The sequence below is a fragment of the Rhinichthys klamathensis genome, unplaced genomic scaffold (genome assembly GCF_029890125.1).
Source record: "Rhinichthys klamathensis goyatoka isolate OS25496 unplaced genomic scaffold, OSU_Roscu_1.1 h1tg000369l_1, whole genome shotgun sequence".
NCBI classification, from domain to species: domain Eukaryota; kingdom Metazoa; phylum Chordata; class Actinopteri; order Cypriniformes; family Leuciscidae; genus Rhinichthys; species Rhinichthys klamathensis.
Genome location: NW_026606877.1, coordinates 2,404,870 through 2,422,815, shown reverse-complemented (window position 1 = coordinate 2,422,815; position 17,946 = coordinate 2,404,870). Strand labels below are relative to the sequence as shown.

The following is a 17,946-nucleotide window of genomic DNA, read 5'->3' as shown; positions in this document are numbered from 1 at the left end:
TGCTGTAAATGACATGAAATATTCTCTCAGTCCTCGCGCATCTGATAAGGCCTCATTAGATAATTTACAGGACGATTTTAGGCAATCGATTGCTTCAATCACACTGGGGAGATGGTGAGCAATAGGTCTTACTTTTTCTTTTATTGTCTATGGTCTTACCGTGTCAATTCGCGCACTCCATCGTGTGTCACTCACTTGGTTATTATTGCTCACTTGCGCTGCTGACCGCGAACTGGCGCGAAGCACTGGCGTTTTGACTTACGTACAACAAAAATAGCCTATCAGACCATTTTCAGGAGAGGGGTGTTTCATTATGACACAGGCTACATTTTACTTAAGCAACATTAAATAAAATGCATTTTTTCTCACTTTCAACAATAAATGGTGCTATTTTGGTTAAAAATAAAATATGGTAACCTTTGCTTATATTTAGGATGAACATAATTATTGCTGGACTGCATGGGCCCCCCCTAGCGGCTGGGCCCCAGAAAACGTTCCCCTTTATCCCCCCTTATGGACGGCCCTGAGAAGTACTAAAGATTCTACGCTCAAAAGACAACAATAGAACATTTATGTGTGATTGAGGTAGTGATAGTAGCTTCTTGACCGGACGCCGTCACCTTACTTCGGGGAAGTATTGTATTGTAAGTATTCAGTTAATTCAGGAAATTACCTCAATATACTGTAGTTATTATTTTAACAACTGCAAGTTGTTTAATTTGTTAATGGTAAAGAAGTCAGATTAAGTAGGTTGTATACGTATTAAGAATTTCCACGACAGCACGTTCGCCGCTTCCTAAAACGCACTGCCACTCGGTCCTCACCCAGCCGGAAGAACTCCATCTGCCACCTGGCACCGGCCACAGGCAAATGGCAGCGACTCCTCCGCTCCCTCACGGACGGCAGCCGCCCCTCCAAAACCCAGGTGGCCAGCAGCGAGTTAGTTCGTCCCTCCGGCAACTCACTCCAGGCCACCGCCTCGAGCGTCCATGGCAGCATACTCTGCTCAGCCATGCTCAATGGCACCGCGGATTCCCCACAGCGGTGAGGGCTCTATGACAGCGTGTTCCTCCTTCCTCCCTGGTTTCGGCACCAATGTAACAAGGTTAGTGTTCCTGGAAGAAAGAGGCAGGGACCGGCGAACGTGCAAACACACTTTAATAAATAAACAAACACAAAACAAAAGTAAAAGTGGCAGCCGCTCACGGACGAATGTCACACACACATAAATAAACATAACATAAAATCCAGACCTGGTCCTCTGCACTGTTGTCGCTCCTCCCTTTTTTCATCCAGATCTCCATCAGTGAGACTCGAGGGCGGTGTGGTACGCAGGTGACGCTGATTAGCAATTGTGCCTTCATCCTTCATTGCGACTTCTCCTTTGTTTTATATATATATATATATATATAATTCTGATGCACCTGTGCCTACTATCTGGTCTCTGGAACCATGTTCGTGCCATTTGTTGCTTTTTTTGTGTCAACATGGTAATTATCTTCTCAGTTCTCGCGCATGCGTCGTGGCGCTCTTGTGAACTCACTTCAGAGGCCCACACAGAAGAAAATAAATAGTTGAATAAAGTCGTTATTTATGTTGTTTTTTGCGGACAAAAATTATTCTCGTCGCTTGATAAACTTAAGGTTGAGCCACTGTAGTCACTTGGACTATTTTAACAATGTTTTGACTAACTTTTCTGGACCGGCAGAATGAAATTGCCTAGAAGCCTATGAAGGAGTGAGACAGCTCTCAGATTTCATCAAACATATCTTAATTTGTGTTCCGAAGATGAATGAAAGTCTTACGGGGTTGGAACAACATGAGGGTGAGTAATTACTGACAGAATTTTCATTTTTGGGTGAACTAACCCTTTAATGTTGAATTAATTTTGAGTATTATGTGTCACGAAGCACTTTTTTTAGGATTGTTGCTTCAAAATATTTCTGTCTGGGCTGTGGTTGTTGTCAGAACACATGCTCTAACATATGCTCTATGTGATAGATTCCTATTCAAATCTAACATCCTAGTCCCACTCTTAATTCACTTCACATCTCTTAAAACAATCAGTACAAATGTCAAAACACATTTATTCACCCTTGGGGAGCAATTACATGCATGCCATATTAATATCCTATCCTTACCATAAATATGGCTGTTTTTGCTCATGATATCATGGATCTGAGTAGCCTGGTCCCACCAGACTCTCGTACATTTCATTTGTACAGAGAGTCTGGCCTCGCTCCATTGACAAGCGTTAACTTCATTGTAGGCGGGTACTCTGGGCAGATTCAATAGTTTTAAACTTCAATAGAGTCACTCTGGATCTGCCATAAACAATCGCTGACGTTTGGTCGTGACGTATGACGACTCAAACCACTCAAACTAGCGCACGACATCAAAGTCATCATTCTCAGCCACTCCCTCTTTTCGCAGGGACGGCTGGTCTATTATGGGCGCTGGGGCGCCGCCCCTCCTACCAAGTTTAACAAAAAATAAAATTAAAAAAAAGTTTAAGTTTGACAAAAAACATGACTTTCTTCTGTACAGGTGTACGTGTTTTATACACCAAGGACGCGGGGGGGGGGGGTATTTTTGTCTGTCAGCTTCATCGTGTGCCGCATAACATCATAAATGTGTAGTTTTATGCTCGGGGCACCGAGAAAGGGCGCCCTCGCTATCTAACCAATGGAGCTCTGATACGCTATTAAAACGTCACTAAATATGATCAATTCAACCAATCAGTGACGCGCAGTAATAATTCTCCGATGGGCGCTTTGCCTCTGCGCCCATCGGAGAATAACATGGAGTTTTACTCTACTTGGTGTGGTCACGTGGCAGTGAGATTCGGCGGGCGGAGCCAGCCAGTCAGTCTTTCTTGACAAGTTGACAATGGCGGCGCCGGCGGCACGAGAGAAAGAGACCGTGCAATCTCTTCTTCAAACTCCGTTTGAAAGACGACCACTGGCTGAAAAAATAAAAATAAAAGAAATGGGACCGGACCAGCCACAAATTAACATCAGACAGCAGGTGAAAGACAAGGAAGCGTCTTATACTAGAGGCTTTTCGCGGACATGGTACACTAGGAAGCCGTGGCTAACCGGCTGCGGAGTAGCTAACTCGCTGTTTTGCTTCCCTTGTTTGCTTTTTAAAACTGCAGCGACCGATCGAGCCTGGTGTGAAAACGGTGTTCAGGATATGAAAAATTTTTTCGGAAAAAATAAAAAAACACGAACACACAAAGATTCATATTGACAGCTGCCTGAAATTTGCGTTGCTGGGGAAGGCTAACATTGCTACTCAGTTGGATGATGGCCATCGTCTTTGTATAAGAAGGCACAATGAGGAAGTGGACAAGAATCGATATATTCTTTCTAAACTGATTGACTGTGTAAAATTTTGTGGTGCCTTTGAATTGGCTTTGCGTGGCCACGACGAGACTGAAGCCTCTGAGAACCCAGGCATTTTTAGGGGCCTTGTTAACTTCGCCTCGTCATTGGACGCTGCTCTGAAGGAGCACCTGGAGGGAGCTACTGTGTTCAGAGGTACGTCCAAAACGATTCAGAATGAGCTGCTGGACTGTATGCTGACTGTTGTTAAGGAGTACATTCACGAGGAGGTGACTGCGGCGGATTATATTGCCATTCAAGCCGATGAAACATCTGACGTGTCTGTCCAGTGCCAACTTGCCCTTGTACTTCGCTACATCGATCGCTACAATGTCATTCAAGAGCGCTTTTTTGAGTTCATACCGATTGAAAACGCGAATGCTGAAAACATCGCTCAAGCACTTTTGGAAAGGATGAGTGCATTGATCCCACCCAAAGACAAGACAAAATTAATAGCTCAAGCTTATGACGGAGCGAGCGTTATGCGGGGTGCCACTGGAGGAGTTCAGCGTAAAGTGATGGATGTGTATGAAAACGCACACTACGTACATTGTTACGCACATCAGCTCAATCTGGTAATGCAGCAAGCCACCTCAAAGATACCCAAGGTCTCCGTATTTTTTTCGGAGCTAGGTGGATTTTGTGCATTTTTTTCAAGGTCGCCCAAACGGACCAGCGTGCTTGATGATGTTGTTGGCAGCAGACTTCCGAGAGCGTGTGCAACAAGGTGGAACTTTCACAGTCGCTCAGTGAACACTGTATATGAGCACAGGGATGATCTTCTGAAGTGTTTTAAGACCATTCAGGACTCTGGGAACTTTGATGCTGTGACTGTGAGAGAAGCAGGAGGGTTTGTGAGGATGCTGGAGGATGGTACATTTTGCTTTTTTCTCCAACTATTTCACAAAATCATGCCACACGTCGACATGCTCTTTCAGCAGCTTCAGAAACGAAACATTGACCCCATCTTCATCAAAGCTGCCATCTGTAATTTTGCCGACAGCATTAGAAACATCAGGTAAATGTGAAAAATGTGAAAAATCATAGAAATAACATGAATGCAGAATAATGTAGTATTAAGCAATTGTTTTATGTTTAAACAAGGTCTTCCATATTCACTGTGCAAGAGGAGATTCCAGCTGCCAAGCGACAGAGGACACTGGGGCCCGCAGAACAACATCGGATTGCTATTGAGGTACAGCTTATTTCACTTTCATAGGCCTCCTCTTGTGCTCTAGTCTACAGTAGTGCTTCACAAACTGCTGCACGGTTACTGGTGCCACTCAAAGGTCCTCTGTTGTTCTATAGTTTTAATTTTGTGTTATGTTTGGGAGCAGTTACTAATGTTTTGCCAAATCAAATTCACTTTATCCGTTAGGGACTTCATTTGCTGAGAAAGTGCCACTACAGATAAAAACATAGCACATGTACTGTACATTACAATAATTTTATTTTGGATTTCCTCTTAATCTCAATTCACCAATGATTTAGTTCTATTGTAGATCCTTGATTAGTTTTGGTTTAGACAACAGTATTTCATACTTGATTTTTGCATATCCACATTTACAACTATATTCAAAGTATTGTGACATAATATAATAAAGTTATATGTAAAGCAATTAATATGTTATTTATTTTCTATGTTTTACAGGTGTGTGATACCATCTGGGCTCAGACAAAGGAGCGCTTTGCGTTCACTGGGCACCTTGTGAGTTCAACACTGCTGCAGGGAGAGCTGTTCTCACAGCATGCTAAAACCTTTCCAAGTGCTGCATTGAATGCCACTGTGGAGGCCTATCCGATGCTGAACAAGGCTAGACTGAAGACAGAACTATCCTTGGTCTATGAAAACCCGGAGTTTGAAAAGTGTAGTGGTGCAGTGCCTCTGTATCAGTTTTTTATGGAGAACAACCTTCAGTGCACATTTTCAGAAACTGTTAATCTTCTGAAAATCCTTATCACTACTCCAATGACATCAGCAGAATCTGAAAGATGCTTCTCCACTCTAAAAAGAATCAAAACGTTCCTAAGGAGCACAATGTCTCAAGAAAGACTGAATGCCCTTGCCATGCTTTCTATGGAGAAAAAGATTGTGAAAGACATGCCCAACTTCAACAACAAAGTTATTGATAGGTTTGCAACCCAGAAAGAAAGGAGAGCCAAATTTCTTTACAAGTGACAGTGCATAATCATCTCGGCTGCTTCTCACCATCAGGAACTCAGCATCTCGTCTGCTCCTACAGGGACATAACAGCATCTCCACTACTCCTTCAAGCACTCAGCATCTCCACTACTCCTTCAAGCACTCAGCATCTCCTCTGCTCCTCAAAGCACTCAGCATCTCCTCTGCTCCTCCAAGCACTCAGCATCTCCTCTGCTCCTCCAAGCACTCAGCATCTCCTCTGCTCCTCCAAGCACTCAGCATCTCCTCTGCTCCTCCAAGCACTCAGCATCTCCTCTGCTCCTCCAAGCACTCAGCATCTCCTCTGCTCCTCCAAGCACTCAGCATCTCCTCTGCTCCTCCAAGCACTCAGCATATCGTCTGCTTCTCCAAGCACTCAGCATCTCCTCTGCTTCTCCAAGCACTCAGCATATCGTCTGCTTCTCCAAGCACTCAGCATCTCCTCTGCTTCTCCAAGCACTCAGCATCTCCTCTGCTTCTCCAAGCACTCAGCATCTCCTCTGCTCCTCAAAGCACTCAGCATCTCCTCTGCTCCTCCAAGCACTCAGCATCTCCTCTGCTCCTCCAAGCACTCAGCATCTCCTCTGCTCCTCCAAGCACTCATCATCTCCTCTGCTCCTCCAGGGGAGATGCTGTTGTGCTTGGAGGAGCAGAGGAGATGCTGTTGTGCTTGGAGGAGCAGAGGAGATGCTGTTGTGCTTGGAGGAGTAGTGGAGATGCTGTTGTGTCTCTGGAGGAGCAGAGGAGATGATGAGTGCTTGGAGGAGCAGAGGAGATGCTGAGTGCTTGGAGGAGCATAGGAGATGTTGAGTGCTTGAAGGATTTTGATTTTATTTTTTGTGTGTGTCTGCCTTAGAGGTGGTTTGCTGAAGGATAAGATTCATGATTGACTCATGTGAACACTGGAGACAATGTATAGCATTTTTTATTGACTTGCTCCCCATTCCAATTAATGTACAGTCTTCTCCATCTAGTGGTTACTCCATATAATAACAGCGATTATTTAACTCTTTGTGTTTATTGAATATTGACTCTGTGCACTTACTGTAATTCATGCAAATTATAGCAATTAGTTCACCTTGTATGACTTGGTTTCCAAATGAATCTCAAATTGGCACGTCTTTGAAAGAACAATATTTGAAATCTACAAGGACGTTCTAAATTCATACTTTAATAATTACATTAGATGCTACTTGTTTTTGAGCCGTTACTTTGGTGTTAATGTAATAAATAAACGGCAGCAATTGTTTAATTGTTAAAATAAAAAATTTAAAACCACATTGCACCTCAGCCCCCCCTACTTTTTCCATCACCAGCCGCCACTGTCTTTTCGCTGATTGATCAAAGAATACACCATAATCCCAGACGTAGTACTGAAGGAAAATGAAAATTGAGCGGAAGTACGTAGGAGGGCGGAACCAGGCTAGGATCTGAGGGCATCTGCATTGTATTTCAGATCAGCCATATACTGGACCCTTCTATTACCTCAATTAAACACTTTATGTTAGAAATTATAATCCTGCATGCCGTGCTTCACGTCTGTCACTATCAATGTGTTCGCCCCTGCTGAGCCTTTTAATGAATAAGACTTTTTTCCTCACATTTACATATCACATATTATTAGATTTTAATTCAGCTAGGAATGGAGCCAATAAATGCCCTAAATGGAACAGTGTTAAATAAATCTATAAAAGGTTAAAACTGCCTCTTTACAACAAAAATGCATGGTGATCAATGGATGTCTAGCACAGTTGCACATTTGCTTGATTACATTAAATACTTTAAGTATGTTATATCAGAATTTAAAAACCAGGTCCAATTGTTGATGTATTAAATCACCATCTGTGCCAGTGCTGCCACTGATGTCCTAAACGCGTCATTTGAAAAATGTAATTCGCACATTTATGCAATTTCCATGCTGACTCTAAATAAATAAACAGGCAATATAGGACAGAGCCCTGGATAGAGCACACTAAAAATCTGCTAGAGGAGTTGATAAAAGTATGTTAGAACCAAGAGAAATCTGTGGAGTTCTCCAGTAATGCATTCCCGAGTCTGGGTTAAGCCTGAACGGTTTGTGTGCACACTCTCAGATTTCCCAATAAAAGATCAGCGAATGAATTCTTAATACAGGGTGATTATAATTGTATTATTGTCTGGAATACACAATTCTAATTGGTTAGTCTCTGCATTCTACAGGCAATTTTTTTTTTTTGTATAATGGCTGCTATATTTCACTATATTGTAAACAACAATGGCAACCAATCCTTCATGTTGTGAAAGTTGTATGTCGCTTGTAGCAATCTTTTCATATAAATAATTTTAAACCAAATCAATATTTCATTTCCATTTATTTACTTATTTGATAAACTGGTCATGTAATGAGCAGAATAATGTACAGTCAGCTGGGCATAACTGCAAAATAAACCCCTGAGCTTTCGGCATTATACAAGACTGATCACGCTGTAAGGTTTATTTCAGAATAATGACAGGCTTGCTATATATATATATATATATATATATATATATGTATATATGTATATATGTATGTGTGTGTGTGTGTGTGTATTTATTTTTTAAGCTTATCAATATACACTCACCGGCCACTTTATTAGGTACCCCATGCTAGTAACGGGTTGGACCCCCTTTTGCCTTCAGAACTGCCTCAATTCTTCGTGGCATAGATTCAACAAGGTGCTGGAAGCATTCCTCAGGGAGTTTGGTCCATATTGACATGATGGCATCACACAGTTGCCGCAGATTTGTCGGCTGCACATCCATGATGCGAATCTCCCGTTCCACCACATCCCAAAGATGCTCTATTGGGTTGAGATCTGGTGACTGTGGAGGCCATTTTAGTACAGTGAACTCATTGTCATGTTCAAGAAACCAATTTGAAATGATTAGAGCTTTGTGACATGGTGGAAGTAGCCATCAGAGGATGGGTACATGGTGGCCATAAAGGGATGGACATGGTCAGAAACAATGCTCAGGTAGGCCGTGGCATTTAAACGATGCCCAATTGGCACTAAGGGGCCTAAAGTGTGCCAGGAAAACATCCCCCACACCATTACACCACCACCACCACCAGCCTGCACAGTGGTAACAAGGCATGATGGTTCCATGTTCTCATTCTGTTTACGCCAAATTCTGACTCTAACATCTGAATGTCTCAACAGAAATCGAGACTCATCAGACCAGGCAACATTTTTCCAGTCTTCAACTGTTCAATTTTGGTGAGCTCTTGCAAATTGTAGCCTCTTTTTCCTATTTGTAGTGGAGATGAGTGGTACCCGGTGGGGTCTTCTGCTGTTGTAGCCCACCCGCCTCAAGGTTGTGCGTGTTGTGGCTTCACAAATGCTTTGCTGCATACCTCGGTTGTAACGAGTGGTTATTTCAGTCACTGTTGCCCTTCTATCAGCTCGAACCAGTCTGGCCATTCTCCTCTGACCTCTGGCATCAACAAGGCATTTCCGCCCACAGAACTGCCGCTCACTGGATGTTTTTTCTTTTTCGGACCATTCTCTGTAAACCCTAGAGATGGTTGTGCGTGAAAATCCCAGTAGATTAGCAGTTTCTGAAATACTCAGACCAGCCCTTCTGGCACCAACAATCATGCCACGTTCAAAGTCACTCAAATCAACTTTCTTCCCCATACTGATGCTCGGTTTGAACTGCAGGAGATTGTCTTGACCATGTCTACATGCCTAAATGCACTGAGTTGCCGCCATGTGATTGGCTGCTTAGAAATTAAGTGTTAACGAGCAGTTGGACAGGTGTACCTAATAAAGTGGCCGGTGAGTGTAATTTAAACTTAAAATAGACATAAATATTGTTCACAAGAAGGTGGACAGATTATGAGCTTCAATGCAGGATAAAACTGTCATAAAGGTTTCCAGGATAAAACTGTCATAAAAAGTTTCTCTGTGTATACAGTAATAGAATATTGTTACGGGTGTGGTGCAGGTTGAAGGAGAAGCAGCAGTCAACAGGTCCAATTCAAATATACTTTACTCAATAAAACTTAACACAGGAATCCAGGAAACATTTACCACACCAAATACAAACGTTACATAAACGAGAACCGACCAGGAGTGAAGGAGAACACAGGGTTTACATACACAGTGAACGGATCATGGGAACAAGACACAGCTGGGGCAAATTAACTAGAAACAGGTGAATGAACTGAACACAAACGAGGAGCGGGAAAACTGAGATACAGGACTGAACCAAAACACAATGCAGGGGGAAACACAGGACACACATGTAACATAACGCCCCCTCCAAAAAGGCGCGTCCTCGCGCCGTATAACTTCAATAGGGGTGGGGGGGGCGAGCGCCCTGGAGGCTGACGAGGGCGTGGCCTACCCTGAGCAGGAAGCCTCCAGGGCGGAGCAGGCTGGTCAGGGGGCCATGGCGGAGTAGGAGACCACCCCTCGGGCGGCCATGGCGGAGAATCCCCTTCGGGCGGCCATGGCGGAGACGCACCTTCGGGTGGCCTATATCCCCCCCCAAAACTTTCTTGGGGGGAATCACAGGCTCTGGGACAGGCTCTGGGACGTGGACAAACGGGACGTGGAAAGTCTCTGGCTGGGCTAGCGGTGAAGGCCCGGCTATGCTGGATGGAACCAGCGGTGAAGGCTCAGAAGGGCTGGACGGGACCAGCGGAGAAGGCTCTGAAGGGCTGGACGGGACTAGCGGAGAAGGCTCTGAAGGGCTGGACGGGACCAGCGGAGAAGGCTCTGAAGGGCTGGACGGGACCAGCGGAGAAGGCTCTGAAGGGCTGGACGGGACCAGCGGAGAAGGCTCTGAAGGGCTGGACGGGACCAGCGGAGAAGGCTCTGAAGGGCTGGACGGGACCAGCGGAGAAGGCTCTGGCTCGGCCGGCGTGACGCGAAGCTCCGGCCCGGCAGGCGTGACGAGAAACTCTGGCTCGGCAGGCGTGCAGGGAAGCCCAGGCTCGGCAGGCGTGCAGGGAAGCTCAGGCTCGGCAGGCGTGCAGGGAAGCTCAGGCTCGGCAGGCGTGCAGGGAAGCTCAGGCTCGGCAGGCGTGCAGGGAAGCTCAGGCTCGGCAGGCGTGCAGGGAAGCTCAGGCTCGGCAGGCGTGCAGGGAAGCTCAGGCTCGGCAGGCGTGCAGGGAAGCTCAGGCTCGGCAGGGGTGCAGGGAAGCTCAGGCTCGGCAGGGCTGCAGGGAAGATATGCAAAACCAATATGCAAAACATATTGGTTTGCAGTAAAAGGGGAAAATCAAGGCACACGTTAATTTTCTGAGAATTTTTTTTTTACATGAATACGCTGTTTTTCGTGTGGGTGTGGAAGAGTAACATTTTACTGAGCTAATACTGCTTTTGACTCATATATTTGTGTAAATTTACTGTATTTCGATTTATTATTTGATTTAATTGATTGAGTTGTGTTTTCATACATAATGGCTACTCACCCTGACTTTCAGTCTAACCTAACTGACTGGCCCACAGATGCAGACTCTTTTCTACAACAGGGGGCGTCGCAGCATACTGTTGGAGATTTACGGTCTCAAGTCAAGCTGTTACAAGCAGAAGTGGCAGTGCTGCAGCGGTGCCTTCGCGACTAGATCGACCTACAAAAATACATGATGGACCGCTTGGCACATCAAGAGTGTACTGTACCTGTTACCCCACAACCAGCTCCCCGAGCTAGCTCGACGCCTTACAGTTTGGCGCAGGTTAAGTCGACGGCTCCAAGGTCAGTGCCAGTCAATGTAGCTTATAGTAATGTACCTACATTCGCTCAGCCACTCACTGTGGATATGAGTGCAACAACAAATGCACTTACTACTATGCTTCACCAATCATGGCTCGAGCCAACCATGTTCGCTGCAGATGGTTCCCTGAATCCTGAGGAATGGCTTCAGTCACTCAATGTATACAGGACCTCATTGGATCATGCCCAAATTCTCCTTGAGCTCCCACGTTTTCTGTCAAAAGAGCCAAGAAAATGGTTTGCAGCACTTAGCACACATTTAACCACTTGGAATCAGTTCTGTGAGTTCTTTAGGACAGTCTTTCTCCCTTCGGACAATCAAGAACCTGTCCTGAGGGGCATTTTGGACCGTATGCGGATGCCTAATGAGCCACTGCTGACTTTCGTCGCTCATATTGGGTGAGTTTCGTAAGCTAAAGTCCCCTCCACCTCAACTAGACCAAATAGACTTGATACGGAAGCATGTGCTTGAGAAATATAGAGTTGCTCTTTATGGCACACCCATACCGTCAGTCATGGACCTTCTTTTGCGGGCTCACAAGCTTCATGCAGTCTTTGGACCAAGTGTTGGCTGTCCACCTCAGAGACAAGCTAGCAGTACGCCCACGATGGATGTTCACTGTTTTAAGTGCTCCTTGCCAGGATTCACCACTCATACTTGCCCAAATTGTAGTCCAGGAGCAAAGCCGCGTTTATCTCCAATGGAGCCCCCAGAACTCCCAAGAGATACAGTCAATAGAGTGTCGTACGCGGGACTCTGACCAAGCCATTGGTGAAGGAAATGTGGTTCCAGACTTTGACCAGAGGGGAAACTTCAGGGGAGGGAGGACGTTCAGACAGGGCAACCCTCCCTCCAGAAGATAGATGTGCCTCGCTTACCTGATGATTCCATGAGTGATCAACCTGAGCTGTGTCATGTGGAGGATATTGTTTCCACATCCTATTGGAATACCCCGTTCAGAGTGAAGGTTAATCTTTATGGACAAGTTTTTGATGCAACTCTTGACACTGGTGCTTCTCTCTCTGCGGTGCAATCAGCAGTTGTCCAGACTATTCCTGGGGGGGATGTGCGATTAAAACCGTGGTCTGCACCTCCGGTTCAGCTTGCAGATGGAGCATCCTGTTGCCCGCTGGGTGTCATTTGGTTGTCTTTGGGTTTCATGGGCCAGCGTTTCTATCACCGCTTTGCTGTTGTCCATAATCTTTCTTCTCCCGTTATCTTGGGAATGGATTTTATGTTGAGATCTTCAGTTTCGATTCATGTTCCGTCCAGGACGGTAGTGCTCGGCAATGAGCCGGTGCCCCTTGAGGAGTTAGAGGGCGCTGACTTAACTATACCTAGTCCTGATCTCTCCTGCCTGGATGTTGATTCTTCTGCCCTGTCTGAGAAGGTTGAAGAATCATCCCTAAAAAATGAGCAGAAAAACAAATTGACTGAAATGCTCAAGACCTTTAGCGGGTTGTTTGATGGACATTTAGGACGCACCTCTCTAGTGAAGCACGAAATTGTTACGGGTGATGCAAAACCGGTTCACCTTGCCCCGTACCGCACTTCTCCTGCTAAAAAGGAACTTATCGAGTCTCAAATCAAGGACATGTTGAAGGAAGGAATAATTGAACCTGCCTCTGGTCCTTGGGCTGCCCCAGTTGTAATTGTCCCAAAACATTCAGGAGAGCCAAGGTTCTGTGTCGACTATCGTGCACTGAATAAGCTCACAGTCAAAGACTCGTATCCCCTCCCGAGGATTGATGAATCTCTTGACTTTCTGGCTAGAGGGACTTTTATTTCCACCATTGATTTGGCCAGAGGCTACTGGCAGGTCGCGGTGGCGGAGGACTCCAAACCAAAGACTGCTTTCATTTCCCACTGTGGGTTGTTTCAGTTTCAGGTCTTACCCTTTGGATTGTCCAATGCGCCCGCCACATTCCAGTGGCTTATGAACACAGTCCTTGCGGGTCTCATCTATAAGTCGTGTGTCGTATACTTAGACGATATTGTGGTGGGGTCACCTACTTTCGAGCAGCACCTTGTGGACCTGAGGGATGTTCTTACCAGGCTGGAATCTGCAGGACTGTCTATTAAGCTTTCAAAGTGCCAGTTCTGCCGGAGCGAACTCACCTTTCTGGGTTATAAGATTACCCCAAATGGTATCCTGCCAAATGAGGAAAAAGTGAAGGCAGTGATGGACTTCCATACCCCAGCTAATGTGAAACAAGTCAGACAGTTTCTGGGAATGACCAGCTATTATAGGCGTTTCATCTATAATTATGCCCGCCATGCTGAGCCACTCTTTGCGTTAACCAGGACGGATGTTCCTTTTGTATGGTCAAATGAATGTCAGACAGCCATGAATTTTCTCAAAGAAAAGCTGACTTCCGCGCCTGTTTTGACATTCCTGGACTTCTCTCTTCCTTTCTCTATCCATGCGGATGCGTGCGACAGTGGACTTGGCGCCGCACTCATGCAAAAGGACAGCAGTAGCAGGGATGTTGTGGTGGCCTATGCAAGTCGTGCCCTGCATAAGTCTGAAAAACCCTATTCTACTCCGGAAAAAGAGTGCTTAGCAGTCATCTGGGCCCTTGAACACTTCAGGCATTATATTGCGGGGCCTACACGTGACTATCTTTTCTGATCACAGCAGTCTGAGATGGCTTATGTCGCGCCCAAACCTCTCTGGCCGGCTGGCTAGGTGGTCTCTCAGATTGCAGGACTTCGACTTTGACATTGTCCATAAGCCAGGGACAAGTAACAAAGTGCCTGATGCACTTTCTCGTAACCCTGTTCCTTCTGGCAGTGTACCCTTTGGACTTCTCCCTGATTATGCCATAATTGGGGGCCTTGACCTGCGTGCTTTACCACCTGTCATTTTTTCGGATCGAGAGCACATTAGGCAGCTGCAGCTTAAAGACCCAGAGACTGGAAAGCTTCTGCGGATGTTAGAGGGACTGGATGAGAATGTCACTGAGGAGTTGTCTCAGTATGAGATCCAGGATGGACTCCTGTACTTTGTGGATGACAAAGTGGCATGTAATCTTCACCCTATGACGCGCCTTAAACTGTACACACCTACGGCTATGAAAAGGAGTTTGATGGAATATTATCATGATCACCCGATGGCTGGTCACTTGGGTATGACAAAGACGATAGCGAGGCTGAAACTTCGATTTTACTGGCCGAAAATGTCGTCTGACGCTAAGTAGTATGTCGCCTCCTGAACTGTCTGCCAGTTCACAAAACCAAGCCAGAGGAAACCTGCTGGGTTTATGGTTCCCATCCCCCCTTAAAGACCTTGGGAGTATACTGGGGTGGACTTTGTGGGTCCTTTACCGCGCACACCCTGCGGTAATGCATACATACTGGTTTTTGTGGACTATTTTTCGAAGTGGGTGGAGGTTAGTGCAGTAAGAGAAGCGACTGCCCAAGTTGCTTAGCGAGGTGTTTGCACGACATGGGGTGCCTAATTACCTGATCTCGGACAGAGGGTCACCGTTTGTGAGTGAACTCTTCAGGCATGTTCTCACCACACTGGGGTCAGAACACAGACTTACAACTGCGTATCACCCCCAGACAAATGCAACGGAGAGGGTGAATCGGACATTGAAAACTGCCATCCGTGCTTACATCGGTAGCAAGCACACAGCTTGGGATCATTACCTGCCCCAAATTTGTTTGGCTTTGAGGACTGCACCACACGAAAGCACTGGCCAAAGCCCATCCATGTTACTGTATGGATGAGACCTTATCTCGACCTTATCACTCAGCCAAACAGTGATGGTGGAGATGAGCCTGGTATCCCGTACCCAGAAAGCTTGGAGTCATCGATCAGAGAAGCACATGATCATGCTAGGTCCACTTTGAATGAAAACCATGACAAGAGGAAGAAGTACTATGACCAGAGACGTCGTTCTGTGTCTTACTCTGTAAATGAGTTGGTAAGAGTAAAGACTCATCCCCGTTCGGATGCGCTTGCAAATTTCACGGCTAAGCTAGCACCTCTATATGCGGGCCCTTACCGAATTGCACAAAAACTGTCGGAAGTGAACTACAGACTCATAGATGTGAGTACAGGGGCCTGGTTGCCTGACCTGCAGGTTGACATTGGGTCTCAGAACAATGACTTGACTGTTAGTGAAAATGATCTTGACAGATACCACTATGACTTGAGACCTCGACGTGCACCTAGAATCACCTCAGACTGGTCGAGTAATAAGTGGACAAATGTGTACCACACGGACAGACTGGACCTTAAATAGTGTTCAATTTATGTGAATGTGTGTTCATATGCTTGATTTGACTCTGTGAAAGGGAGAAGGTTTAACACTGTCAAAAACAAAAGGAAAAAAGGAAAATTGAGGATTTGCATTAATAATTAGTCTGTTGACATGTTGTTGGTTACGCTGTTGAACACAAAAAAAAGAAAAATGTTAAAAAAAAAATGTTCTTTGTTATGTTTCTGGTTGGTTATATGCTGTTTTCATTTGTTTGCAAAATGCCACTGTAGACAATGTATTTTGGTCCATATGTACTGTCATGTATGCCAGTGTGTACCTTAATAATACATACTCCTGTATGGTTCTGTTATTTTGACAACTTTTCATGTATGAGGTTGTTTAAAGTGATGCTGTACTCAGTTGTGCACGGCTGAGGGCAGCCTTTACCTTCCTGGGGGGGATCTGTAACGGCCACCTAGTGTTAAGTAGTGTTCATGACATGTTAATATGCCTTTAAGATGACTTCTATGGCGTACGTTATTGTATGCGTGCTGTTCTTATGTGAGCGCGCACGCAGAGGGAGAGTGAGAATGCTTGCGAAAGGAGAAAGATGACCGCTCTATCGCTGACTGCTGTTTTACTATCTGTTTACTTCTACTTTGATTTGTGACGTGCTTTCAGAGTGTTTTCTTTTCACTGTTAACTTTCGCTCTTTGACATGTATGTGAAGAGTGTGTTTAACCCTTTCGCACGTACGTTTAAAATATTCTAACTGACCCCCCAGCGTGAGTTTTTCAAGGCGACCGTTATTTAGAACCTGCCACTTTAATGTTTCCATGGTGACGCGTCATTTCTTGTCACGTGACACAGCGCAATCACAACACAGAGCTGAATGAGTGATGATCTGCTTTTATGTCTTTTTTCCTTTTCTATTCAAAATATTCACACATGTATTAGCTATAGCATGAAACACTGATATTCCGATTGTCAAATATGTGCAAGTGGATGTGTTTTGTTGTTTAAACGTCTTTATAACGATCGCGTTAGTTGAGCTCATAGACAGTATAAGAAATGGACAGAGCCATCTCATTGGAACTCAGTTGAGACAGTTGAAGCCCATTTTTAGCGATTTTTGAGCACTTCCGTTCCTGACGCGCAGACTCAAACCGACTCAAACTAAGCTTGATGACGTGAGCAACCTGTCTGACAGACGTGAATCTTCTAGTAGCTGTGCGTGAAAATTGCCAACGTTAATCTTGCAGAGACGGGGAACTTGAGCAAAGAGTTCTTTGGCGTGAGTGACCAGGAGTAAGTATTCCGTTGCTTTTATGGACTCATTATCTATGGGCTTCTCCCTTGACGGGACGTCCCCCCGATTGCCTGCGAGCTTCTCCTGCTGTCTGTACGGTAATTTCTGTACAGCGCGACAGAGAGTCGAGTGGTTATGACGCAATCGTTAGCTTATTTTTACTAAATCTGTTTCTACGGGGCCATAATGTAACATAGAAGGTAATGGAGCCCTTTATACATTGTCGTGTTTCTTTAGAAATAAATAATGGACAAATGGAGTCTTTAAACGCCTCAGATGTAAAGTTATTCGCTGTCAAAGTGACGCCAAAATGAATGGGATTCAATGGAAATGCTAACGCAAGTGAAGTTCTGCTACAACATGGCGGCACCCGGCGGGCTTCAACATCCGGTCGATGGATTACCCCCTTGGTTGAGCTGGATGCGCGATGGGCGGCGCCATGTTAGTTTGTTTCACAGTTCAGAGAATCGGATCTGTTGTTTCTCACGAAATACATGAAAGTAAGTGGCCGGTGAACTAGGAGAAGAATAGGGTAAAATGTAAAGCTACTTACACAATGTGTATCTGATATGAATAAAACGTTTTGTCTTATTATAATGGAAATGATTTTTGTAGCCGTTTCTATAGACATCAGTGTCTATTTTACTAATTCAAAATCACTGTTTTGCTAGTACTTATGTGTATTTAAATGTCTGAAACCTAAAATAAACATTATGTGGTTTAAAATACTCAATAGTTGTGATATATGACAGCACTGAGTGCGTCCGTCTCTGGCTCAGTGCCAGCCAACGCGCGAAAGCACGTTTGAATTTAGCAGTTGATCACGTGATGCACTGACCATTCTAATCACACCGGTGTGATCGTACGCTCCAGGGACCAGCCAAGACTGATCACACCGGTGTGATCGTACACGTGAAAGGGTTAACTGAAAGGAAACTATAAAAGACTCGTGGGACAACCAGTTCGTTTGCACTGTTTTTCCTAATATTCATCTGGGCAGACTTCAAACTCTGACGGACGTTACAGGTGCAACTGCCCGACCCCCCAAGATTCAACTCTATTTTATTATCTCATCTCATCGCTTGTTAAGAAATCCAATACTAGTAGGCACAAAT

At 45.1% G+C, this 17,946-nt stretch overlaps 1 protein-coding gene across 1 annotated transcript; it reads left to right on the top strand.

Moving 5' to 3' along the window:
* Positions 1-1,019: 1,019 nt before the first annotated feature.
* On the top strand, positions 1,020-5,896 carry LOC130069505 (zinc finger MYM-type protein 1-like). Its single transcript, XM_056233398.1, has 4 exons — positions 1,020-1,105; positions 3,334-4,404; positions 4,491-4,581; positions 5,038-5,896. The coding sequence occupies exons 1-4, from the start codon at positions 1,020-1,022 to the stop codon at positions 5,563-5,565; spliced, it is 1,776 nt and encodes a 591-aa protein (XP_056089373.1). The 3' UTR covers positions 5,566-5,896.
* Positions 5,897-17,946: the final 12,050 nt, after the last annotated feature.